At 45.6% G+C, this 27,710-nt stretch overlaps 1 protein-coding gene across 9 annotated transcripts in view; it reads left to right on the top strand.

The window, feature by feature from the left end:
* ARID1B (AT-rich interaction domain 1B) overlaps positions 1-27,710 on the top strand; it is a 395,667-nt gene that overhangs the window by 114,035 nt on the left and 253,922 nt on the right. For all 9 annotated transcript variants that reach the window (XM_045844119.1, XM_045844124.1, XM_045844125.1 and 6 more), the window contains exon 3: positions 9,206-9,355. In XM_045844119.1, the coding sequence (XP_045700075.1) occupies positions 9,206-9,355 (150 nt within the window). The remainder of the gene's footprint in view (positions 1-9,205; positions 9,356-27,710) is intronic.

The raw sequence follows: 27,710 nt of genomic DNA on the forward strand, positions 1-27,710 counted from the left end.
CAGGGGTGTGGGAGAGGCAGCCGGTTGATGTTTTGCTCCCTCTCTACCTCCCTCCCTTCCCCTCTCTCTAAAAGTAAATAAATAATTTTTTTAAAACATTTTAAGCTAAGGGCGGGGGGAGGTTAAGGTAGCCAGATAAGTTGGTTATTTTTCAGTCTGTAAAACAACAGCACTCCCTGTGGCCTGGAAGTTGTGTCAGGACCGAGGGCACAGAGACAGGGCAGGAGGCTCCAGAGCAGTGTGCCCTGTGTGGCTGGCTTGTTTTTGTCCTTGGCCATCAAGTCTGTGCTGGGGCCGAAGGCATCACTTGACTTTGGGGTGCTTTGCCAGCTCCTCCTTCCACCCCTAGTTGTCTTTTTCTGTTGCTCGAGGGGAGCCAGACAGAGTTTGAAGGACTTCAGCTGTAGTAAACAGTGCATACAATATGTGCTCAATATACATTTGTTGATTGTTTCTCATTTTTCAAGCATGAAGGAGTAATTTCAGGAAATTGTGTAGTTTTTTTTTCTTCCTCCCTTAGTCAGGCCCGAGGATAAGATTTTTCTTTTTTAAAACAAGAAAATGGAGAGGAAAAAAAAGCGCAACTAAACTGCTTAGAAGTCTCAGTTGGGAACTTAGCTTAAGGGACTGTAGGCTGTGGAGCAGATGTAGGATCTTGACCTTGTAAACTTTATTTATTACCTTCTAGCACATTATTTTTGACTGGACATGTTGACATAATAAAATTTTCTCATGCACTTGTTTCAGCCACACGCTGGCGGAGTGTCTGTATCCCTGGCTGTGGGGAATTTTCAGTCTGCCTTTTATGCGTGAAAAATAGCGTCTGATCTTAACTGTGCCAGCAGATTTGCCACAGTAACGACGAAAATGTAGCTGTTCCATCTTAGGATTTCCCCCATGCTTTTATCCCTTTTCATTCTGTAGAATTTACCTGGAGGGGCTCAAACCTATGATGGAAAACAAAAATTAAGGAGGTTTCTGCTGTTAAAGACAAATTGGTATAATATACTTTTTGATAACTCTTACAAAGACAGCAATAAAGAATCCACAATAAATTGCATTTTGTTCTAGATTCATGAGAAACACTGAGCAGGTTTAAGAAATGACAGATAGCACTGTGGTGTTATTCTTCTGGGCTGTTCTTTACTCGCCTTGCACACAGAAGCAGAGTTTCCTGTTCAAAAGCAGCACGTGTGCGCGCGTGCGCGCACACACACACACACACACACACACACACTTTTGTAACCTGCCGTCCATTCACTCCACTTCAGTACTCCATGGACAGACCTTGTTTTTAAATATGTTTTACCCACACTACAGTTCTTTAATTTTAAATGGCTCTATGCTCTTTTATTGATTCCTCCGCCTTTATGTTACCCGATCTCTGTTGATGGGCATTTAGGTTGTTTCCGTGCTTTGGAGTGAGGGCCCTACCGTGGGGGTGCATTGAACTCCGGCTCTACATGTCTTTTGCGTACTTGTTTTGTGTTTTTCTTAAGATAAATTCTTAAACGTCGAGTTCTGGGTTAAAGGGCTCTCTTTTCTATACCTATTGTGTCTTGCCTTAGATATTTGAATTTGCACACTCACCATGCTTATTTAAATATGCCCAAATGCTATATAATATTTTGGATTATGTAGAGTGAAAATACGAAAATCTCCTGTTAAGCACCTAGGAGCAGTCATTATTTATCATCAATCAGGAACTTTATATCTAGGCTTAAGTAAGGCTTTAATGTAAAAATGAGAAAATTTAGATGTTACTTTTGTAATTAAGTATATGTACATATTTTGCCAGTATTTTTTTTTTTAAATCCTCACCTGAGGACATTTTTTCATCGCTTTCCTTAGAAAGAGAGAAAGGGAGAGAGGAACAGAGAAACATTGATGTGAGAGGCAGCATCGACTGGTTGCCCTCTTGCGTGCACCCTGACTGAGGATCGAACCCGCAACCCAGGTGTGTGCCCTGATTGGGAATTGAACCCGCGGACTTTTGGTCTATGGGACGACACTCCAACCAACTGAGCCATACCATCCAGGGCCTGCTAGCATTTTTTAAAGTTATAATTTACATACAATAAAATGCTCGGACATTAAGTATATATTCAAATGAGTTTTTGACAGATAGGTTTATCCACAAACCCACCACCTATGTTAAGATACAGAATATTTTCATCACTCCCAGAGAGTTTTCTCATATCTTCTAGCCAGTCCCCATCTCTTACGACCACTAGTGCAACTTCTGTTACTACAAATTAATTTTGCCTGTTCTTGACCTTTACATAAACACGTTATATAGTCTGTTGAATGCGTATACATTTAATATCGTTCTTAAGGAAAGTGTAGGTGCCAAACCAAGATGTGCTTCTTAGGACAAAAGAGTCTGAAACTGATGTGAAAATTATATAAAGTGGAACAATTGGTCTTTGCAAAGAAGAAGTTGGACCCTTCCCTTATACCACATGCAAAAACTTCCTCAAAATGAATTACACATCTAAATATGAGAGATAAAGCTATACAATTGTTAGAAGAAAACAGAAAGGAAAGCTTCATGACATTAGATTTGGCAATGATTTCTTGAATGTGGAACCAAAGGCACAGGCAACAAAGCAAAAGACAGATAAGTTGGACTACATTAAAGTTAAAAACTTTCGTTTATCAAAGGACGCAATCAAGAACCCAAAAAGGCTACCCACGGAATAGGAGAAAATATTTGGAAATCAAACATCACATAAGGGACTAATAGCCAGAATATGTAAAACACCCTCACAACTCAACAACAAACAGCCACCTAGTTGAAAAATGGGGAAAGGACTTGGGTACAGTTTTTCAAGTAAGACGAACGAAGGGCCGAACAGCCTGTGGAAAGACACTCAGCGTCACCGATCATTAAGGAAACGAAAGTCAGGCTCCCAGTCAGGCGTGATACCGCTGTCCATTCACTGGGCTGGGTGTTACACCACAGGCAGAGGACACCGACAGTGTTGTCAGGCGTGCGGAGAGAGGGGAGCCCCGGCGCACTGCTGGCAGAAACAGAAAACGGCACAGTCCCTGCGAGAGACAGCGTGGCGGCTCCTCGGAAAACTCAGCCCGGAGCCAGTGGAGGACCCAGCTGCTCCGCTCTATGAGAACGTCTAAGGGAAGTGAAAGCAAACACTGGAACAGACATTGGTGTGCCCATCCACAGAGCTGTGCTATTCACAGTGACCAAAAGGCACGAACAACCCGGGTGCCCGCCGTGGAGGGCTAGAGAAACAACATGCGGCGTAAACTTAACAATGGAATGTTTTTCCGCCTGATCAGGGAGCGGGGTTCTGGCGCTATACTGCAAATGAACCTTGGAGGCATTCTGCTAAGTGAAATAAGCCGGACACAAAAGGACAAAGATTACATGATTATACTTACGTGAGGCACCTAGAGTAACCAAACTCATGAAGACAGAGCGCGGAACAGCGGCTGGCAGGGGCCGGGGGTGCGGGAGGAAGAAGGGACTCGGCGTTCGGTGGGTGCAGGGTTTCCGTCCGGGCCGGTGAGGCCCTGGAGGTGGATGGCTGCGCACCAGTGTGGATCCGCTTAACGCCCCTGAGCCGTCCACTGCAAAGCGGAGGGAGCCCTTTATGTTATGTGCGTCTTTCCGCAGTGAGGAAAGAACGGTAGGTCTTTTGTCCGGGAAGTTGAGGACAGGGAGGAAAGTGCTCGACCCCTTGCACGGCATCAAATCAGTATGTCGGGATTTGGAAGTGGGGGGTGGGGGGTTACCTCTGTGAGGCTGTGTTGGCCTTTAGGCCAATGTCATTCTTTCGATCTTCAACTGTTTCCCTCCAAAAGGGAGGACAAGCTGATAACGTAGGTAGATTCAGATAATCCGGAGGTGACAGATCCATAACAGAAACGAAGGTGTGTTTTCCTGCCGTAACTTTCAGGCTCACATCAAAGTGGGTTGTACGCCTGTTCGCAGTGTTTTTATGAGCTGTTGTGGAGACAGAACACGGGACTGCACCAGGGCGTAGCTCAAGGCAGAAAGCTCTTACGTTTATGTGTCGGTGGTGTGCGATTTACAGCAGGTGATTTATGTGCTGGCTCCCGAGGCTTGGTCAGCAAATGCGCAGTTAGCTGTTGCTGCGGGCCGGGCCGGGAGTTCCGAGGGCTGAGGAGCAGCCCTGTCCAGGCTCCGCCTCCGTGGAATTTCACCTCCCGGGGTGGGCAGGCACGGGGTGTGCTTGCCATCAGACGCCCCGGAGAAACCCCAGACTCAAAGGGGAGGGGTCTCTTAACTCTTTAAGGATTTCCCAGATCCTTCAACGTGTTAATTGGTGTTATGTTTTATTTTTATAGTGCGTGTATTTCTGGAGCATTTTTGACTCTAGGTCTTGTTTCTCGTTAAGTTGGTTAGATTAGTGTTCCCTGTAGAAGGACAGAGAAACGCCGGCATGAAGTGCTTCCCTCAGAGCCCTGCTGGCCCACGGGAGATTGAGAAGACCCTGATGAAGTCTTTGTCTTGGAGTGGGGCTGGGGGCTGAGGGGGCGGTGGCGAGTGGTCCTGGGGCACAGCCCTAGCGGGGCCTCTTTAAATAAAGCGGTGGGCCAGGCACCCCTCTCGCCAGCCCTCCCTCCCCGGGGCCTTCTCCTGCCTGGGGCTGCCGCAGTGTCTCCTGTGACTCTTCCTTTGGCTGGTGGTGCTGGAGCCTGGGAGGTGGTGGAGGTGACACCTTTAGTTTAAATTAGGAAATAGAGATACGGAAAAGTACAGAAACAAATACGGTAGACACTTGTGTAACTACAGCAAAGTTATATAGGTGCTGTGAACATTTTTCTATATTTGGTTCATCTTTTTTTTAAGATTTTATTTATTTTTAGAGAGGGAGAGAGGGGGAGGGAGGGAGAGAGAGAGAGAGAGAGAGAGGGGAACATCAATGTGCGTTTGCTGGGGGCCATGGCCTGCAACCCAGGCATGTGCCCTGACTGGGAATCGAACCTGTGATGCCTGGTTCGCAGCCCACACTCAATCCACTGAGCTACGCCAGCCAGGGCTCATCTCTCTTTTTTAAAGGGAAAAAATGCAAGGCTGAAGGTCCACCCTCTTTTTTCCCCCTCCCCTCCCTAGAGAGGATCATATATTTCCTTTTCAGTGTGTGGTGTGTTTTTGTACTTTGACTATATACGTAGTTTTATCAACAATATATACTACTATTGTGCATTAAAAATCTACACAAACAGTATCATGTTGCATTAACCTTTTGTTGCTTTCTTTTTTAATTCAGCATTACAATTTTTAGATTTGAACTGTTCTGATACGTGGGTCTTATCACTTCGCTACTTTGAATACTGTGTAGAATTCTGTTGTGTGACTACGGCAAAATCTGTTCCTCCGCCTCCCTGCTGTGGCAGGGTCTGACTCTCGTCTCTCTGGCTTTCGTAAGCAGTCACGTCGGGTGTCCTTGTGGGGACTCAGTGAGTGTGTCTTTGGCGTGAATTTACCCACGAGGGAAATTGCCAGGCCGTAAGTCCGTGCGCCTTTCAACTTTGCGGGCACACTGCTTTCTAAAATTTTTTTTCGGAATAGAAAGGGGAAGATAAGCCTTGATTATTTCTTCAGTTTGGCGTGTGAGCGTGAAGTTCAGGGTCAGGTGAAATGAAACACGGAGCCTGGAACTCGGCGCATTTAACGTGATGCAGGGATGTGAAAGGTAGTCCTCCAATCTGTCATCACAACAGCTTCCCGGAGTAGATGTTAAAGGGAGCGAGTCATTCCTAGCTGTGCTTTTCCTCTCCAGTCATATTCGGAAGCATTCACGTCACTTTGAAAATCGGGGTAAGTGTTTCACTGTTGTGTGTGTGCACGTTCCCCTTCAGGGTCCTGCTTGTTTAGAAACAAGTGAAGTGAATTCTTGGTTCTTCTTGTTTTTAAATAACAGACAAAAGCTCTCATCCCAGACCTTTTTAGAGATGCCCGTTTAGTTTAGTGTAGAGATAGTCTTTTTATTCAGACCATGCTGGAAACCCAGTACTTTGGACGGTCATGACCTCAGCGGTTAGCGGTGAACAGCCACAAGGGCCCGATGTCACTTTAGGGTGAGATTCGGTGTTTCTGGCTGTGGGGTGAAGCTGAACATAACGTGTGTCAAAGATTTGGATGGCACAGGCGATTTTGGTTTTATAATGTGTTCTTTCATCGCTTTAACATTTTGTATAACAGCTCAATGTATTATTCCACCGAGCAACATCGTTCATTCATTCAACAAACACTGGCCGTCCAGCGGTCCCTCTTCCGGGAAGCCCGCCGTGGGCGTGGGAGCTCGTGGTCTAGTGAGGAGGACGGACGTGAGCGCGTGGACTGCACCAGAACACCTCCCCTCTGGTGGAATGGAACCGGAGGCTGGCATGCAGGGGGCAGGAGTCAGGGCTGGGCTGCTCAGGGAAGAGGCGACGTCCGAGCCAGAAAGGCTTCTTGCCCTCGGCCCTCGGCACGCGGTCCAGGCGCTCAGCAGTTCCTGGTTCACAGTTCCTCCCGCGCGCAGCGGTCCGGCAGTCTCACTGGCCCTGGCTGTGGCTGAGAACTAAGAGATGCTAAACACAAAGACGCTCAGCCGCCAAGATCGATGTCACAAAGCAGTGTGAAAGCTCACGTGCTTCCTTCATGGGCCAACCCTTTCCTGTGTTAACAGTGCCTTGGGTTTCTCGGGCCTCGGCACATTCCGCTGGGGGTCACGTGCAGGGTGACGAGCACCGGCCGAACGCCTCCCTGGCACGTGAGCATACGGTGCAGTGTGGGGCCCGAGCCCCGCTCTGGGGCTGTGCAGGGGGCTGTGCAGCACCGGCCCCGGGGGTCCCCAGTGTGTTGGGGCCCAGCCTGCCGACACGTGTGTTAGAATGGTTGTTCGGTTGGAGCTGTCAGAAAAGCATATAATATTTCTTTGAAAGCCCTGCGTCTAAATTGATGAAAACAAAAGCCATATTGATCATTCAGGAATGAGGCTTTAGTTCCAGACAGCCGAGGTATTATTACATTTAGAAATTGCTCTTTGAAGGTAAAACCGAGGAAGTAACGAATACTCCAGTGCTAACACTGCAGCCTGCAGTTCAATGAGTGGTGGTAGCGTCCGTGGAGAGTCCCAGGCCGGGCTGGTGGGCCTGCTGGTTGTAGTGTTAACGTGGGCGAACAGAGAAGGTGGCCCTGCTGCGCAGACGGAGGAGACGCAGGGCAAATACGGTGACGACTGTCCATGTTCCCGCAGCTGAGGCGCAGTGGGACCTGGATTTAGACCTCCCACGTGTGTAACCCAGAGGTTCTTCCGCCGAACGGGAGTTAGTCGCTTCTGTTCCGTCCTGTGGCTCCCCCGCAGGGACGGTGGACTCGACGGTGGGCCCCAGGTCCCCCTGACAGCCCGCTTGTGCCCTCCGTCACCCATCCGGGGCTCAGAGAGAGGAGGCGCCAGGTAGGGTAGTGCCGAGGGAAGTAGACCGTGTATCCAAAAGGAGAGCAAATGGGCCTTTACCTGTGGAAGACAGTTGTGAACTCTCTCCCAAGCAGGTGTGCTTGGTGGCCTCCCCTCGCCTCTCCCGTGTTCTGCAGACCGCTGCTGCGGCTCCACCGGAGATTTGCTTCCACGCCCGCCCACGCTGCCTGCCTCTCAGGCTGCCGCCCTTGCACCCCGACCTGCCCCGGAGCTTTGCGGGGCTGCGACAGGTGACGGTTCTAGTGTGTCGTCACTGCTCCAGACAGACTCCTCCCTGTCCCATGCCCTGTTGTCGTTTTGCTTGGAAAATGGATCCCCCCGCCCCAAACAACACTTCCATATTGTGCGTGAGGTTTCTGTAAACCAGAAAGTCAACATAGTAAAGTGCAATTCCGAGGGGAGTTTGCTGGCTGTGTTGACTGAGCTTTACAGTCATTTTAACACCGGCACCAAGTGTGATCCTAACTGCCTCAAATCAAACTGCAAAGACGCTTGTGTGAAATACAGTATTAGATATCAAATCAAACATATGGGTGTTGAACGGAAGGGTATGTGTTGTGGGTAGTCTATGGTATTTTAGCATGTGGAGTTGTATTTTATGGAAATGCTTTGGCTTGGCTTATGGCAGGGACGTACATTCATTACGAGATACCAAGCTGTAAAATAAATAAAAGCAAAGACTTCAACTGTGCTGCTACATGGCTTTCAGTACAAACTCGCCTGCTCCTCTGACGTAGGGTCTGTGCGATGAGAGGCGTTTGGGAGCCGTTGTGGGCCGTGCGTCTTGGGGTCATTGCTGCCAGGTCTTGGAAATAATGATAGGTTCAAAAAAAAAAAACATGAACTTTAACTTTTTGCATTTTTTTTTCCTTTTACTTTGTTGTATGTGTCATGAGTTGTAAGCGCTAATTGATCTTAGAGGCAAAGCATTTAATATTTGTGTTCTTTCACCATTCCCTCTTTTTTGTCCCTCGGTGGTCTGTAGTGTAAGAATTTGTAAGTGTGTGGGCTTTTAACGGGGCTCGAGTTCTTGGCGTTCTCAGATGGACCATACTGTGGTGTTGAGAGTGGCTTCACCCTTCTTGTCTGTAGAGTGCTTTCCGATATCTTTCTTTTTTCTTTTCTTCTCCAGCTCTCTCTTCCGATTAGAAAAATAAGTCCATAGATTTCTCATTTGAAAAAAAAACACTTAAAAAATCAACTGTATTTATTGTATGAAGAAGGAAGGACGTTTTTTGAGCAATGATTTCAAGATGTTTTAGGCTCAGGTAAATAAGAGATGGAGAAGACACATTCGAGGCCGTATTTTTGTCTGTCTCTCAGGTTCTTGCAGTGCAGTGTGCTCTGCTTGGCATCATTTCCTGTTTTACCAGCTGGGAGGACGCTGTCCTCGTGTTAGGAATATCCTTCCTTGAAGAACTCATATTGACGGTTGTGTTATTTGATATTCATAGCATTATTGTAAAGCAGTGTGGTTTCTTTTTAGCAAAACAGTCCACGGAATTGCTGATGTAACTGGTAACTGTACTGTATGTGATGTTTTAGAGCAAATTATCTTTTGACTTCACTGATAGGACAGTTTGTGACTGTAAGGTAAAATGTTGATCCGTGTAAGGGAAAGACTTAAAAATACCGAATGCCACTGCTTAGCAGAGAACCCAGTTCATGTTGCCAAATTGAAACCGTGTTTGATTTCATTGAAGTGTACTTTTTGACTTTCTCCTTTTCTTTGCCTGACTTTCTGACAGATGCCGCCGCAGTACGGACAACAAGGTGTGAGTGGTTACTGCCAGCAGGGCCAGCAGCCTTATTACAACCAGCAGCCGCAGCCTCCGCACCTCCCCCCGCAGGCTCAGTACCTGCCATCCCAGTCCCAGCAGAGGTACCAGCCGCAGCAGGTGAGCTCAGCGACGCTCTGCAGGCCTCCGCCCCATCCTGCATCCTCCATCCTCCCATCCTCCGTCCTCCCATCCTCGAGCTCTGCGTTGGGAGGCCGGGCTGGGCTCTCTGAGACGTCTCCCGGTCCCATTTTCAACATTCTCTTCTCACTGGGGAAAAAAAATGTCCTTCTCAGAAACTGCAGAACTGTAATCCAGTCTAAAGTGTTTGCTTATGGGTGGGTGTTTGGGATCGAAGGGTGGGAAGACTGTTGAATTGCTTCTCCCGTGACTGGGTAGTGGCCGCAGAAGATGTCAGCCTCTTCATGTTCGTTGTCAGTTGTGTTCTGAGTCCTTCCAGGGAGTGCTCTGTCACTGTGAGGCTTACCCAGGAAAACGGTTTTATCGATCATTTACTCTTGCCAGTTGGCATGTTCCTGGTATTTGTATCTTGCGCTTTGTTTTTGGTTTTTGTTTTAATGGCAAGCACTACTGTATCAAAACATTGTTGCCTTTGGCAGTGTTTTTCTTCTTAAACTAGTTTATAAACATAATCACTTCAATTACAATATATTATAATACTAAAGGGAATCATGTACTTTAAGTATATTAAGCAGCTTCTAGTTTAAATGAGCCTCATTAAATACTCTTGTAGGTTATTGGGCTGTATATTTCAGCTTACATGATTTGTAGAAAAACAGTATATACGCATTTGGTAAAGTTATTCCGTTGCATCCTGCTTCGGAGATTGTCATTGAGTGACACTAAAGGATCATGAGCTGGGACTCTAACTGTGAATCCCGGTGAGACTTTCACTCGCTTCCAGTCGTTAGCATCATGATGCCACTTTCCCTTGTATGGTTTTTTTTTCCCCTTTTGTGCGGTAGGGCTGATGAAGAGATGGGGAGACAGCGACACTTTTCAGTTTTTCAAGTGCTTTTTACACATCTTGACGAGATTGTTAAGGCGAAGCAAAATATATAAAGATACGAAGCTTAATTGTAATCAGTTCAGCTCATTTCTCACCTATGAACTTGAGTTCGCTGGAGCCTTCCCACGCATGCGCCTTTTATGTAAGAGTTCGTCAAGGAGCTTACAGCCTCAAACAAAACATGTGCAGCGTGTTCAGTCCTGTCTCTTGCATACGTGATTTCAAAGCTGTGTTATTATGTAAAGGGATTTATAGAGGCAGGAATGTACATTGTTTTCAAGTTACTTTTTCTGGCCTTTTGGTGAAAAGTGGGAAAAGAAGAAAATCTTTCTCATTTCTTGTTAAGCAAGAGACCGGTCTCTGGGTCTGTGAGCTGTACAGTCACGGGCTTGTCAGGGGCTGTCGGAACCACCTTGGACCCTGCAGACACAGACAGTCCTGTCGTGTCACCAGAGTTTCGGAAGGACTCAGCGGAGAGATCACGTCACTCATTTCGCTGCAGCATGCCGAAACGCATCTCTGGTTGTAGGACCGTTGTGATTAAGGACCCCGCGTGCCCGTCATTTCCGTCAGGACCAGCTCCACATCCACTTCCTCTCGGACGCAGTTGCTGATGACTTCTGCCACATGGCAATTAGTTACTTAATATCCTTCCCAGTTAAATATTTAAAGCGTAGTGCAGGTAAAATCTTACTTTAATGAATAGTGTTTTAATGGGCTTAGTTTAGTTCTGTTGTATGCTTCGATTGGCACTATCATTATGTAGGAAGTACTATAGAACCATGACTTTTTAACGTAAATATTGCCATTTTTGTTTATTCTGAGAAAAAGCAAACACTCCTCAGAGTACTTTGGAAGTGTTTTCTTCCCCCCTAACTGTAGAGTGCCCAGTATTTTTAAGTTTCACTAAACTCCTCGTGGGACGAGCAGTGGAGGTGGAGCCACGTGGGACGCCTAACCAGAGGTTCTTGTTCGACAGGAAGAGTTTGTTCCTCAGGGAGCTCAATGTTCAGATTGATTTAGACAGTGTCTCCAGGAAATGAGAGCTTGTATGTTAGATATAGTTCGCACCTCCGAAAGCAGAATCACTTCCCCAAATACATCCCCAGACAAAATAAAAGCTAACCAATAGAATATTTTCAAAATCAAGCTGAATTTTAATAAGAATTTGTAATACTGAATTCACATACATTTAGAAACCAAAGCTCAACAGTGTTTAATGTAACATGCCCGTTTTTTCATAACAGACAAAACGTTTCTTTCCGTCGACTTTTCTTTTGTTTCCAGACGGAGCACACATAGATTTCACACTCTGAGTGTCCTGTCAGTGTGATTCATACGAAAGGAGATTTTAGGGTTCCACTGAGAATGCTCACTTCCAGACTCAGAGAGCAGGCTGACAGCTATGAGGGGGTCAGGGAGTGGAGGGAGGGAGCGAGCAGGAAGGACAAAGGGCTGATGGACGTGGACAGCAGGGTGGGGACTGCAAGCTGGGGACGGAGTTTAGGGGGCTAAATGGTAACAGAAAACAGACAACGAAGATTAAAAGGAAAAGATTCCTCACTTTGTGTCTTTGTTTTTAATGTGTAGTATTTTGACTAATCAACACATTCGTATGTTTCAAAACTCACAAAGTAGGAGGAAAGGGTATAGATAAAAGTCTCCCACCACAGTTCTTTTTTGTCTAATTCACCACCCACTCCACCCTCTGGCAGCTGACCACTTTATTAGTCCTTTGCATGTCCTTCCGGAGGAGTGTCTATATTCAAAGAAGCACTATACTGTACTTTAGTTTCTACCCCACTTTTATCCATATGGTGGCATGCTCTAACATACTGTTTGAACTCTTCTGTTCTTTGTAGCCCCCTCCCCTATCCACTTAAATATGTTTCCTGTAGATCTGTGTAAAGGAATACATAAAGCAGTCCTTCATATGGCTTTATTCCATTCTATGAACATACCCTAGTTTCACCAGTTCTCTTTCGGTGGGCATTCGTAGTACTTTTACTTATTTGCAATTTAAACAATATTGCCATGATAAACTCTGAATATGTGTTAGTTCATAAATGTGTAAGTGTATCTGTAGGATGAATTCCTGGAAGCCACGCTGCCGTTGCAGTTTTGGTAAATATTGCCAGATTGTTCCTCCCAGGGGCTGCACCGACTTGTGCTCCACCATCGTCAATGTGTGAGAGCACTTGCTTCCCTGTGCGCGCGCCAACGGCGCGGTTTTATGACGCCTCTGGGTTTTTGCCAGTCCGCTAATGTTGTTTTACTTTGCATTTGATGCAAAGTAAATGCATCTGATTGATGGTTAAGCCTCTTATATATTTAAAAGTTTTTTGTATTTCCTTTTTTTCTGGACTTTAAACCTGTATTTTTTTTAATCTTAAAATTTTCCATTTGGTTGTCAGTATTTTAAAAAATTGATTTATGAAAGCTCTTTATATGTTAGGGACCACGGACCTTTGTGATTTGAGTTACTAACCACCATCCCTCATGTTATCATTTGTCTTTTGACATTAATCATGGGACCCTTTTTTGGGGAGGGGTCATGCAGAGGGGCTTTTAAGTTAAAAAATTGTGTAGTCAATTGTCACGCTCTTAAGGTCTTTGGATTTTATTTTTAGTGGCAGGACGAGGCATCCATACTTCAGAGTCACAAAGGAACTTTTCCATGTTGTTTTATAGCAATTTCATAGATTCATTGTTTATATTTCTCTTATCCTAATCTGTGGGGAGAGGAATGTATCCAACTTAATTGGCTTTCTCTGGATGGCTGCTTGCTCGTTAAGTACTTTTCCTTGTGGAGGTCTTTTGTGAGGACTCTGCGGAGAAGCAGGACCGCTAGGATGTGTGTATGGATACATATCCGATTGGTTAGAGAAAGAGATTCATTAGAAGGAATCGTCTTACCTGAGTGTGGAGGCTGGCAGGTCCAGAATCCGCAGTGTGGGCCCGCGTGCTGGAGAGCCAGGAGCGCCAGTGTTTGGTTCTGGTCCAAGGGCTGGCAGGCTGGTGGGCTGAGAGGGCTGGCGGGCTGAGAGGGCTGGTGGGGCAGGGAGTCCGCAGGGCCAGTCTCTCTGTTCTCTCCAGACCTGCGGCTTGCTGGGTGCGGCAGCCCCCCACACCGTGGAGTATGGTCTTCTGTGTATCAGGTCCCTTGTGTAGATGCTGATTCCATCCCCAAACACTGCAAGCGACACACAGAATTAACCCTTAGAGTTCTCTTTTCCCAGTTGATTGGAGATGCACTTGTATTAGTTGTCAAAGTTTCTTAGGTACAGTGTGAGGGGTTATTCGGTGATTTTTTCTTGTTCTTTCTTACTGGCCCTTCCATGAATGCACCGGTGCTGTATGATTTTCATCATATTTCAGTGTCTGGTAGGGTTAGAATACCTTCATCAGTTTTCTTTTTCAGAGTTTTCTCTGCTATTTGTGTTGGCATATTTTTTTTTCATATAAGCTTTTTATGTTTCACCATGCTTTTTCCTAAGACTCTTGTCTTGGTGGTGGTTACCATAATCGGGTCTTTTTAGTTATATCTTTTTCTGTGAAACAGATGATACTCATAAGGGAAAAACAGTAAAACAGAAAGTAGACCTCATTCGAGCAGTTGCTGCCCTGTGAGCACAGACCAGGAGTGCACTCGTGGTACAAGTTGAGTTCACTCAGAGGAGCCTCAGGAGCCTCGTGGGAAGGTGAGGGGGTGGGGCTGGGTAGGGCTGGGTGGGGACGTGAGATATGCTACCTGATCCCAAGAGGGACTTAGGAAGTGGGGGGATCTGTCCTGGATGGTCTACTCTCAAAAACCTGGGGGCCTTGGTGATTCATTTTTGCCTTGGACCTAGAGGTAGGGGGATTGGTGCAGGGACAGGTCGTCATGGGCGAGGGAGCTCCAGCCACGTGGAGAAAGACCGGAGAGGCGGGTGTTGAGTCATTTCGTTGTTGGAAAGTGACTTCCTCTGAGCGAGCCGCTTTCAGCACTGGCGCGGGCTGGGAGGATGCTGCCTCCGGCTGGTTTTCTGTCCTCCCCGCGTTCCCACTTCACCTTCCTCCTCTTCCGGGAAGGCTCACCGCCTTGTGTCTTCACTCGCGCAGGTCGTTTTCAGTTCCTTTCACAACACTCTTCAGAAGAGCGCTGTTGCACTTCCATGTATATTTGTGTAGACCTTACATTTTGTTAATATAAGTTGCTTTTAAAAGTTCTATTTTTCTCACCTTTGCTGGCATATGCAAATATAATGAAATTTGTACCCTACTTCTTTTGGTTCAGTGACCCTTTAAGTTCTTATTCAATTCTGTTAACTCTATCCTTTGCAGATTCTCTTAGGTTTCCTCAATTAAAAAGAAAATGCTTTAAAAACGCCACCCCTTCCCGTTCGTGTCTGCCTGCAGACTCGCTTCTCCAGCACATTGTTTCAAAGAACTGTCCACTCTTTTATCATCTCTGATTTTAGAAGGCGGCTTTCAGCATTTCATCATGAAATGTGCTTACTCTGTTTTTCTTTATTCTTTTCAGTTTCCCACTACTGGGCAAGGAAATTCCCTTCTTTTTCTTGTTTGCCAAGAGCTTTTACCATGAATGGGTGCTGAATTTTATCTGACGTGTCTTTTTATGTCTTTGAGATGGTCATTTTGTTTTTCCCTTATAGTCTGTTATTGGGGTAAAGTGTGTGTGTGTGTGTGTGTGTGTGTGTAAGTATTAAACCAAACACGCATTCTGGGATAAACCTAAGCTCATAATGTATATTATCTTTATATCATCACTGAATTCAGTTTGCTGACATTTATTTAGGTTTCTTGAATCGGTGTTCATGAATGAGATAGAACTGCAATTACTTTTGTGAAGTTTTGGTGTCTGTATTATGGAGCTTTGTAAAATGAATCGGAGACTGGTCACTTTTTAAATTTATAAGAACTGTTTATGTTCAAGTCAGGAGTTAATGTGTTTTTTTTGATGTTTGGTAGAAGTGTCTGTGAAGCCACGAAGGATTGTGTAGCCCTTGATGTTTGGCTTTTGTCCCATTTCTGATTTTTGACCTCTGATCTGTGTGTGTGTGTGTGTGTGTGTGTGAGAGAGAGAGAGAGAGAGAGAGAGAGAGAGAGAGAAAGAGAGACAGAGAGACTATAGGTGTATCCAAGTTATCAATTTCTTCTTGAGTCAGTTATTTGCTTAAACATATTATCATATACCAGGACTTCATCCATTTTACCCAGCTTTTCAGGTTTCTTAAGGTGAAGTTATTCTTAGTAGTCTTTATTACTTTAATTTCTGTGACATCCAGAGTTAGGGCACTTTGAACTCATGTTTCTCCTTCTTTCTTTTCTTCCTGATTCATCTTGCTGGCAGCTCGCCTTTCCAAGGCCACTTTGATCATTGTCCTCTCTGTGACGTGTTTTTTCTTCTTAAAAGTTTGCTTACATTTTGTTTGTCCTTTGGTTGTGTCTTTTTGTTTTTCAGATGTATGTTTTTCTCTTCTGTTTAAAAAAAAAAAATTCAATTAAGGGAATGCCTAGCTCGTTTGAAGCCTTTTTGTCTGGTAAGACAAATACAAGACTAAAAGATTTCTTCTTAAGTACTGCTTTGGCTGAATCGCTCAAATTTTGATATGCATTATTTTTGTTCCTTTTTAATTCTAAGAGTTTTCTCATTTCCCTTCTTTCGTTGTTTTTCAAAGGTAGTTTTACTGAGGCCTGGGTTTATCTTCTGTCCCTTTGGAGGAATTGGTATAATGCTTCTGCCGGTTGCCTGGAGGCCCTGGTCCTCTGGAATAGTATTTTGTGCTCCACTTTGTAAATGTTTGTTATTAAAAAAATTCTTGCCCTGGCTGGTGTAGCTCAGTGGATTGAGCGTGGGCTGAGAACCAAAGCATCGCAGGTTCGATTCCCAGTCAGGGCACATGCCTGGGTTGCAGGCCATGGCCCCCAGCAACCACACATTGATGTTTCTCTCTCTCTTTCTTTCTCCCTCCCTTCTCTCTCTAAAAATAAATAAATATTTTAAAAATAAATTCTTAATATGCTGATAAATGAAATGATATACTGAATGCTTACGGGCCTCCGTAATTTCTGTACTGACCCAGCCACACGTGAATATCCCTACTTGCCATTAGAAAGCCTTCACAGTGACTTGTTCCATGCAGAAAGCAAACGGCATTCTCTCTGGTTTGATTCTCTCTAACCCCATCCCCACGCGTGGCTTTGGCATGTTGAAGAGCTGAGTCACTTGTCTCGTGAGATGACCGGGCTGATTGTTGTCTCCTGACGAGGCTTGTTCCTTGAGCCCCTCTACTTCCTGCCCCTGCTGCGAGTTAGAGCTAAAGGCTTGGTGGTCACACGTGTTTGTTGTGGTGGTTGCAGATGGTGCCCCCGACAGGTGGGGCGCTGCTCCTGTCCAAAGGGCGGTCTGTGACCCTCCCTCTGAGGGGAGAAGCCTCTCAGTCCTTCCAGCCCCAGCCTTCCTAGTGGCCATCAGCAGTGGTTCGACAGAGTCTGCAGGGACAGCGGGATGAAGACGAGCCCTCCCTACTGCACCCTGTTCAGATTCTTCACCACAGACTCTGTGAGCGTCAGACGTGCTGGCGGCTTTAGACCGCTGAGTTCGGGTGTCTTGGTGCACGCGGTCACTGGTGGACACGGTGTGATGCTGTGAGTGCACGACACCAGGATGAACGGCGTGCTTGCCGTCCCGCTGTAGTGATGTTAAGATTGATCAGTGGATTCAGGTGCCGAAGGATTCTGGGACCGCTTTAAATGGAAGTTTCTTTGTGAGGTTTTGCAGGCCACACCATTAAGTGTTCATTTTGACCAGGTGATAGTTAAATGGTGGTTGCTAATTCTCATAGGAGCCACTTTTAAATGTCTCCTACTTTGGGGTATTAAGTACCAGACAGGTACTTCTCTGTTCTGTTTAGTGGGCCTTCATGCTCTTAATCGAGAGGTATTGTCTCATCTTTGCTCTCCCTGGGCAGGCCCTGCACTGCTGCTTTCCCTGGTCCCTGTGCAGTCAGTCAGGTTAAATCTGCAGCAGAAGTCGGCTTCTATTGCCCTTTCTTTCCGTGTTCCTGGTTTACTTTCTGTATGTTTCTGGTTTTACTGACATTTATGTCCTCTGTGGCCCATTGCGGTGAGCAGCTCTGGTCAAAACTGAACAAAACAAAGTCTACGCTCCCCTCAATAGACGTGGTAGTTTTAATCCTGGTAAATTCAATATATGGCAAAATTATTTTAAGAAATGTTGAAGTCTTCCTTGACTCTTTTTCTTTCAAACCTGTTCTCTCTCCAAATTCTGTTCAGCATCTGAGAACATCTTATTACCGTATTTTGCCGTGTATGCTGTGCACTCCCCTCCGCTGTATTTTTTCAGGGAGAAGTAAGGGTGGGCCTGTGCATGGTATAATAATAGTTATAGTAATCCCATGTATATATAAAGTGCACAAAAACACGAGTGTGCATTGTCCATGGGGAGCACGTTATTCACGACAAAATACAGTAGTTCTGTTGCTGCCTCCTTGTGTCAGGGCGTCCTGGTGTCCTGGCTGCACTGTCCCTGTGGCTACCCATTAGTCCTTCAGTGCCCCTGTCATACGGGCACACGACGGTCAGATGCACGTGTTAAAGACCTGGTGTGTCTTACCGAATTCTCTAGAAGGTGTTAACAAATGATAACACAACCAACCCACTTACATACATTTTAATACTTATTTTCCATTGGTTCTTATTTTGAGTTATTTTATTTGTAATCAGAATTGTACATAATTGGTTTTGAGCCCCAACAATGTTAAGGTGACTGTAGAATTCTGAATTAGATATAGAATCTGCCTAATGTGGTACGGAGATCATTGATGGACTAGATAACAGAACTTGATTTTATCAGTGAGGAAGTACACAGTCAGAAATTTGTAGTATTTTGTGTAGTAGGGAAAGTCTTTAATGCTGTATGTATGTGTGTATGTATGTGTGTATGTATGTATTTAGCTTCTGTTTGCCTCCCATTTCATCGTTTTTGGGCCATAAAGTGTTATGTGTGGCTTTGTTTCCTGGCGCACTGGCCCCTCTTAGCAAGCTCTCATTATCTCCCTGTCTCCTCCTTGAATCGTAGGTAGATTTACAGTCTTTGTCTTGTCCCTCTAATTCCTGTTCTGCTCCAGACCCGCTCTCGTGCGACACTGGGGAAGGGGTCCTGTTTTCCCTCACAGCATGTGTTTTCCCGGGACCTCCACCCACTGTCCCCCAAGGGCCGTGCTCAGAGCATCAAGCGCCCGGAGGGAGCTGCCTGGTGCAGAGGGCGGGCGACGGCTCTGCCTCTGCACGATGGCGGCCCTCTGCTCCCCAGCTCCGCTCCCAGGGCTGGGGCGGGGGCAGCCTTGCTGAACCCTCTCTCTGTTCTCAGGCTTGAGACTACACTCTTTTCATAGCCAGATAAAGGTTTCTGTCCTTAGAGAAGACTTCTAGGAGTTGAGTTTATTCGAGTGAGTCCCAGTTTATTTACGGAGGAAAGACATGTCGGGATAGATAGATTTTTAAAACCCCTAGTATAAAGGGGCAAGAGAATTTTAGACTTTCCCTTTTTGGGTGCAGTTTTTCTTACAACTGATTGAATTAGCTCAGGTTCTGAGAGGAATATCAGGTATTATGAGTGCATACTTCTCAAGATATAACTTTATCTTTTTATTATTCTTTTAACCTTAGGTTTATTGGAAAAATTTCAGAAGACTGAATGGTTAGGGAAAGCAAATGTAAACCATCTATCAGACCTCTTTGTGCTTGGGAATGTCTTATATACTGGGAACACGGTGATTAATGAGACATCACGTCCAAACTGGAGGAGCTCCAGTCCAGTAGAGGGGTCCCCACGTGCAGACGACAGCAGTACAGGGGTGAGGGGGTCCGGGCTGTGCCTGGGTGCTGGTGGACGGCTCTCAGAGGAGGGCTTGGAGATTGAGTAAGTTTGCTTGTGAGAGAAGAGCTAATCTTGGGGTAGGACCTATTCGTTTGTTTGTTTGTTTGTTTGTTTAATTGTTGTTCTATTACAGTTATCCCAGTTTTCTCCATTGCTCTCCTCTGTCCTTTCACACCCCACCCCTCCTTTCCCACACTCAGTCCCCACCTGTTGCCCATGTCCATGGGTCATTCATACATGTTCCTTGGCTAGATCCTTCCCCTTCTTTCCCCCCTTGTCCTCCTCCACCCTCCCTTCTGGTCACTGTCAATCTGTTCCTTGTTTCCATGCCTCTGGTTCTTTTTTGTTTGCTTGTTTGTTTTGTTGATTAGGTTCCACTTATAGGCGAAATCATATGCTATTTGTCTTTCACCGCCTGGCTTATTTCACTTAGCATAATGCTCTCCAGTTCCATCCATGCTGTCATGAAGGGTAGGAGCTCCTTCTTTCTCTCTGCTGTGTAGAATTCCATCATGTAAATATACCACAGTTTTTTGATCCATTCATTTACTGATGGGCACTTAGGTTGATTCCGGCACTTGGCTATTACAAATTGTGCTGCTATGAACATTGGGGTGCATAGGTTCTTTTGAATTGGTGTTTCAGGATTCTTTGAGTATAATCCCAGCAGTGAAATTGCCGGATCAGAAGGCAGTTCCATTTTTAGTTTTCTGAGGAAATCCCATACTGTTTTCCACAGTGGCTGTACCAGTCTGCATTCCCACCAACAGTGCACTAGGGTTCCCTTTTCCCCACAACCTCTTCAACACTCATTTGTTGATTTGGTTATGATGGCCATTCTGACTGGTGTGAAGTGGTATCTCATTGTGATTTTAATTTGCATCTCTCTGCTGGCTAGTGATGCTGAACATACTTTCATATGCCCACGGACCCTCTGTATGCCCTCTTTGGAGAAGTGTCTGTTCAGGCCCTTTGCCCATTTTTGAATTGGATTGTTTGTCTTCTTGGTGTTGAGTTGTTTGAGTTCTTTACATAGTTTGGAGATTGCACCCCTGTCCGAGGTATCATTGGCAAATATATTTTCCCATATGGTTAGTTCCTTTTTTGTTTTGATGTTTTCCTTACCTATGCAGAAGCTTTTTAATTTGATACAGTCCCATTTGTTTATTCTTCCCTTTATTTCCCCTGCCCTTGAGGATATATTGGTGAAAATATTGATTGGTGTGTGGGATATCTGAGATTTTACTGGACCAATTCTTGGTTACTGAAAGTGGAGGTAACGCGCAACCCTGAATGATTCTGAACTAGACTCTATGGAGTCAAGGTCATTAAGAAGGAACATATTAATTATGCTCTTGGAACTGGTGATTTATATTGCTTTTTCTTTTTGATTGAAAATGAAATGAAAGGTTATTGTTTAATACCTTTTTTAAACAGAGAATAGTGCTAGCCTGGCAGGCCATGGGTCACAGTGGATCCCACAATAGTTGAAACAAGTGGAAGTCCGTGTAAACTTATGTGTGAGGAGGTAGTTACGAGTGTTTAAATTATATATTCTAAAATACTGCCTTCTTTAGACATCTTCGGGGTCTGCTATTTCAACAGAAGATGTGGTAAACTGAAAGTATTTGGCAAATGGGCATCATTCGAAAAGGAGGAGGTAGAGTTTGTAGCGTGAGGGTGAAATACTTTCGAGTTCACTTCCCCTCAGACAAGTCACTAACGGGGTTCAGAGGTGGCGTTGGGCGCCTTGGCTGGGATCCATTGTGGTGTAAACATTTTCTTCGTTGCTGTTGTTATTTAATTATTCTAATCTATGTTTTTATTATTTGTGACAAAATATTAACTGATAAGCTGCTCTTTATTCTGCAGCTTTTGGGGAAATTTAACCACAGGAGGCCCGTGTTAAATCACGGGAGTGTTCCTGTCATTTGTTTTATGAGATTTGTTATTAAGAGCAAAGGCAAGGGCATTTATTGTTCGCTGTCATTAATTGCTTAGCATTGATTATTCACACTGGAGTCTATTAATTAACTTGATAATAAAAGCTTTTGTAATGTAGGTAGATAAAAATTATTCTTTGTTTAAAGGTGATTGATTACTAGTGAAGGCTTGGGTCATGTCTGAATTTTGAGTCCCCTCCTTTCGTCTTGCTGTCCCCGTTTGCAGCGCTTTAGGCTTCGGACCATTGCTGGGGGAGTTTCCTTTCAGGTGTATGGAGCCATGAGCACCTACGGAGAGGAGTTTTAAGTCATGCTGAGGTCTGAGCAACACCCACCCCTCGACTGGTTTCTGGTCATTGACTTGGGTAACCACCGAACTGCTTCTCGGGCTTGGCTTGGAGCCACTGCTGGGGGTGCAGCGGTGCTACCGGGGCCGGCTCCTTGGCCGCGGCCCGGGTGGTGGGCCCCAGCAGGGCTGGGTGTGGGTCAGGAGGACAGGGATGGGAAAGTGGCGGCTTTCCTCCCTCTGCTGCTTTTTTTCTCCCTTGGGAGACAGAGCGGGATAGTAAAAGCTCAGCACTAATTCTGAACATAGATATAATTTGCTGCCTTAACAGTTTCAGTTCATATAGAGTGGTCAATTTTGTGTTATTTGCGTGTCTGTTTTTACTTTCGTTATTCCCAAAACCTTAAGTAAATGGAAGGAACTACTGAAGGATGAAGAGAAACATTTTGCGAACGTTGGACTGCCATCTGACATGGAAGTTGTGTTGTCTGTGCTCGCTGTAGAAACCAGGGCGATCCCAGAGCCGCCGCAGCATGTCTGCCTGGGCCTTGGCGTTACTGTGCGGAAGCGGAGATGAGCGAGAGGAAAACTCTCAAAGCTGATACAGCTCTCTTCTACTAATAAAGCATTTTTGGCTCTTTCCTAGAAAACTTTTCAGTAGTTACTCTTTTCATCTTTTATATTGTAATTGTGAATCTAACTGCCTTAGATTATAATTTGATAATGCTATTCATTTGCACGTTTAAAATATTAAAAAAAAATTTTTTTCAAGTACCAGAATCAAAGAAAAACAAAACTAAGAAGTGAGGAATTATTACAACTAACAATATTTTTAAGAATTTACTTTACCCTGGCTGGTGTAGCTCAGTGGATTGAGTGCGGGCTGGGAACCAAAGTGTCCCAGGTTCGAACCCAGCCAGGGTACGTGCCTGGGTTGCAGGCCATAACCCCCAGCAACTGCACATTGATGTTTCTCTCTCTCTCTCATATATATATATATATATATATATATATATATATATATATATATATATATATATGTTCTATATATATATATATCCCCCCTTCCCTCTCTAAAAATAAATAAATAAAATCTTAAAAAAAAAGTTAAAAAAAATTTACTTTAGAAAAGTTATGGAAGGCTCCTCTCCCAAGAAGAGCCGCCTGCAAGGCACCGGCGGCCTGGCGTGCGTGCGCAGCCCGGACCTGGCGTCGGCGTGTTTAGAGATGGGCAGAAGATCAAGTGGGCTGCCCGTCACCATCTACCGCAGTGATAGAAGAGGAAAATCTGTCAGCATCTGAGATACACTTCATTAAAAGCTGAAATAAACTTCAGACACATTAAGGGTAGGATTCACTTTGAGAATTAGCGAAGCCTGACACTGATCCCTGTGTTTCTAACACAGCGGTGGTAGTGTGTGAGCTTCTGAAGTTTTTCTCTCTCCCTCCCATCCCCTCTCTCCTCCATCTCCATCCGTGTCTCTCGCGGAGATGGAGCTGTGGGACGGGACCAGGTGTCCTGCCATGCAGGTGCTCCTGGGACACATCCTCTCACTCTTGATCCCGGTTGTGCAGACACAGCTGGCGGAGAAGGAAGCCTCTTCCTTCACAGACGGAGATACTGTTTGGGGCTCTTGTTCCGACGGTAGTTATGGTTCTCCTGGTGACGTTTTACTTCCTGTCCTCTCTGATCCCCCCGCCGCAGCTGAGGATGGACTAGGATATGCAATTAAAAGTCTCATACTTACTCGCACAGTCCTTTTTCCTCGACATTTAAGTTCTGACACAAGGGCTGTGGGGGAATTCTTCCCACCCCATTTTGTTTTGCTACTCTCCTCTGTCTTCATTTGTACTTAGATGTTCGTTTCAGTTTCTTAATTATACATAACATCAGAGTTCTTCCTTGAGCCCTGGCCTGTGCAGCTCTGTCGGTTGGAGCATCTTCCCAGACACCGCAAGGTCGCGGGTTCCATTCCCAGTCAGGGCACATAGCCTGTGTGAGAGGCAACCGATGGATGTCTCTCTCCCTCTCACTCTCCCGCCCCCCCTTCCTCTCTCTCTAAGATCAGTAGGCATGTCCCTAGGTGGAGATTTTTTAAAAAGTTCTTCCTTCACCAATTTCTTTATTTTTAGAAATTCTTGGAGTAACACACTCCATGTCTATTGCATTCCCAGAGATTGTCTGCAGATGTTCCAAATGGGGCTACTTTTAGAATTTGCTAGTGTGGGCGGGCAACAACCACCTTTTTTTTCTGGAAGAATAACAGAAGCAGCCCCCCCTAATTACCTGGCTGATGTTCCTCCCTGGGCTGGGCTTTGGGGGAGAGGCATGGAGTCGTCGTCGCTTGGCCTTGGCCTTGGGAGGTGAGAGATGGGTAGAGATCAAGGAGGGCCAGATGGGGCCGGTGGCAAAGTGGACAGTGTGGTGCCCTAAAGGGAAAAAAGGGGGTAAACTGTCTGCATCAGGGTCATCTGGAGTGTTCCCAGGGTCATCTGGTGAGTCCTTACTCCAGAACTGTTCTTTTGGGGGAACCGGAAGATCGGACTCAACTCCACAAGCAATTCCGACACATTTCACAGTTGGGGAGACACCCGAGTGCAGGAACACTGACCAGCGCTCACCGTCTTTCTCCTCTAGCGTGGCCCCTTGATGGCACCTCATGTGTCATTAATAACTTGGAGAGGTCGTACAGCAGTTTACGCCCGAATGTGGTGGGGCTCAGGTTTGGTCCCAACTCCCTATTAACCTAAAGGGTGGGTGGTCTTCCTTATTAGTGTTCACAACAGAGGTGCGTTTTGCTCCAGAGGTGGGCCGATATGCCAGCCTTGAGGCCACTGGCATGGGCCTTTCCAGTGGTTAGCCTAGTGTTTTTTTCAAAGTTTAGTGCCCATGATAATCACCCGGAAGGCTTGGTAAAATGCAGATTGTTGAACCCCGCTTCTAGAGTTTCTGATTCTGGAGCGTGGAGCGTGGCCCGATCATTTCACTTCTGACGAGTTCGCAGGTGGTGCTGACACTGCCGCCGCCCTGGGGTCTGCCCCGGGGGAAGCGCTATGTACGTCTGCCAATGGCTCTGAGCGGACTGGTCGTCCCTGGCCCAGCATCCTCAGGGTGCACACCCCTGGGGATCCGAGGGTCCTGCACCTAAAGGGTTAATGTCCTGCACAGCAGGGCGCCCTGGACTCCACTCTCCCACCACTTACCCAGAACTGTCTGGATCACCATCCGTGCTCAAGAGCAGTGGTTCTCAAGCTTTCCTTCCAGAAAAGCAGGGTTAGCCTCAGAATGGCCTTGGAAAGTCTGAGGAGCTTATTTTAATGTTAAATGGTCAAAGGAGTAGATTTTACTTTAATTTTGATGTAATTGATGACCACCCTCAAGTTTCTGGAGTCTTATTTTTCTTCTTTTTCCTAAAATAGAAATTTAATTGACTCTAAAGATAAAATAGTTCCTATAGTCGCTGCAACACTTAGCTGGAACATATATTTTTGAACTATAAGCGAACCTCAGAAAAATTCAGTGTTTTTTTTAAAGAGAAGGAATGTCTGTAGCCTGTCTACTTCCAATGGAGATTAGTCAAGATGATAGGAATTAAACTCTAACTTATTTTTTTAAAGATTTTATTTATTTATTTTTAGAGAGGGAAGGGAGGGAGAAAGAGAGAGAGAGAGAGAAACATCAATGTGCGGTTGCTGGGGGTCATGGCCTGCAACCCAGGCATGTGCCCTGGCTGGGAATCGAACCTGCGACACTTTGGTTCGTAACTCTTAACTTATTTTAAGTACATATTTCCCCTCATGGTCTGTGAAAACTGGAATGGAGAATGTTAGAATTAATTTCATAGATCAGATGCTCCATTTTGACATCTTTTTGAAAGGTATTAAAATAATATGTGCTCATGGTAAAAAAAATCAGCAGATCCTTTTTACTTCTTGAAAGCGTTGGTTGGTACAAAGCAAAACGACGACGTCTTCTCCAGCCGGCGGCCTCTAGTCGTGTTCTCATGCGGCCGTCTTTCTTCTTCGGGCTGCTTTAGCTTTCACTCCAAAGGTGTTTCCTGGGGAAGTCAGAGCACTTTTCCAGAGCGATTCCCTGTGCAGCTTCAGGGATAGGTTAGCGAGACAGGCTTCAAGGAGGATCTTTCTGGCACCTTAACGTGACTCATTGACAGAAACAGACTCTCTGCCTGTTCATGCAGCATGTGGGTTTCGTAAGTCCCGTTTCAGCAGCTCGCTGTCACGCCACGTGCCGCCCGCGTGCTGCTCCTTTGATTGCAGTGTGTGTACAGTAATGCACGATGCCCGGTCTAGGTCACTTTCTAGCCTAGGATGACTTGGGCAACCTGAGCTTTTATTGCATACATGATTTGGACACTCACTGTGTTTGGAAATTCTTTAGTAATGATATTTTCACTTCAGTTATTTAGATAGAGATTATAATGTTACTTGTACTAATCTGGTTTTTAAACCTCTATGAAATTATGATGTTCTCAGTTCTGGTGAATCCCATTTTTGATATTATCCCTGTTAGTTCTTGAGAGCCTGGTAAAGGCTAGAAATTGTCTTCTCAGAAAAATGTACATATTACACAAAATTTGCTTCAGTATCAGGGGAGTTTCCAAATCCCTTTCTCTCCTGGTGAAGAATTTAGGCCTTTAGTGAGTTCCAGGCCCAGAGTGCCCGTCTCTGGCCCTCGTGCCCGGGTTGGTCGTCTGCCGGCCCAGGAGCAGGTGTGTGGGCTTTGGCGGTAAGATCGGTCCTGAGACGGTGTGAGGGGCCAGTGCCACATTGTTTCATAGTGGCTAGGGACCTTTTTGAGCTGCTGCTGCTGCTACCACTACTACTACAGTAAGGGCCATTAGGGCCATGCCTGACCTCGGGAGCATAGGTTAAGGGGTGGGTAGACCCCAGCTACCTATTTTACCTCCATAAAGGCCCAGTAAACTAGACCTTGCTAATGACACAATCAACTTTCACCTGGTTACCACTCCATGGCATAGTACCTAAAGCCCCACATTACAGCAATCTCTTCACTATCAAACTTCCATGAAAATATTACACTGTCTTTAGTCAACTGTTCTCAGACTTTAAAGGAAATATGGGAAGTTTATTAAATTAATTTCTTGGGCCCCAGCCTCAGGTTGAAATTCATCAGCTCTGGGGTCAAGTCCAAAGATGAGCGCTTGTCCGCTGGGAGGCAGAGTGGGAAGGCGGTGAAATGCGTAGACTCGGGAGAAGGAGTGCGTGGGTCCCAGCTGCACCACTTGCCAGTTGAGTGACCTCGGGCAAGTCACTCACCCTCTGTGCCTCAGTTTCTTGGTCAGTAAAAGGAGTACTTATTTCAAGGGTTGATGTCTAGACAAGAAGACTGCCTTCAGTGGATAGAGAGAGCACTTCGAAGACGGCCTGTCAAATAGTAAATGCCGTGTATTGTTAGCTGCTACTGTCCTCGACATCACCACCACTGTCATGGCCACCAGGTGAAGTCCCAGCGGTCCAGTGAGGATTTTGAGTCTCATTCTTCAGTGTGGTTTTAAGTATATAAGTAACAGTGGGGGATATTTACCAAACAGTTAAATGTGCCAGGCATCGTGTGAGTCTTAAAGGCAGTCTCCTTTAATCACTAATATAATAACATTTGGAGGTAAGTCCCTGTATCTTGGCTTTATGGATGAGGAAAGTAATTCTTTGGGTAATAAATCACAGAGCTTGGATTCTTTTTTTCCTCTGTGTGTGTGTGTGTGTGTGTGTGTGTGTGTGTGTGTTACAAAAACATAGCTGAACATTACTATGGCTCTTGCAGGTTTGAGCTTCTTAAAATAAATTAATCAATTAAAATCACAATTACTTTGATCCTTAGCTCTTGGGCATCTTAATATTTCTCTCGGCTATTTTAGGAAACGTGATTTTTGACAACCATGTGGTTTCCTTTCTCACTCTGGGGCCCCTGACAGTTTAGGAAGAAGTTCTTGTGAGAACTGAAAGGAAAGAAAAAGCCTTTCTTGCGTCTCGAATGCTGGAGTTGCGCCCTGCCCTCGGGATCCTAACGTGCATGGCGCAGGGGTGCATGGCGCAGGGGAGGCGGCTGCGGGTGACGGGTCTCCCTGTGCCTCAGCGCTGCCAGGCTCTGTCCGCCCTGCAGGCGGAGGGGCCGCCGCCGCCTCTTCTGTGCCGGGACCTCCTGCACTGGAGTGACATTCTCGCTGATGGCAGGCTACCACTATAGTGAGGAAACTGCCATCAATATCAGTGAGAATCGTCAGTAAGAAAATGTCACAAAGTAGCTTGTGCAAGCCTGTCCTTTTTCTAGA

This window comes from Phyllostomus hastatus, unplaced genomic scaffold, assembly GCF_019186645.2.
Source record: "Phyllostomus hastatus isolate PE091 unplaced genomic scaffold, TTU_PhHast_1.1 phas_contig_40, whole genome shotgun sequence".
Taxonomy (NCBI): Eukaryota; Metazoa; Chordata; class Mammalia; order Chiroptera; family Phyllostomidae; genus Phyllostomus; species Phyllostomus hastatus.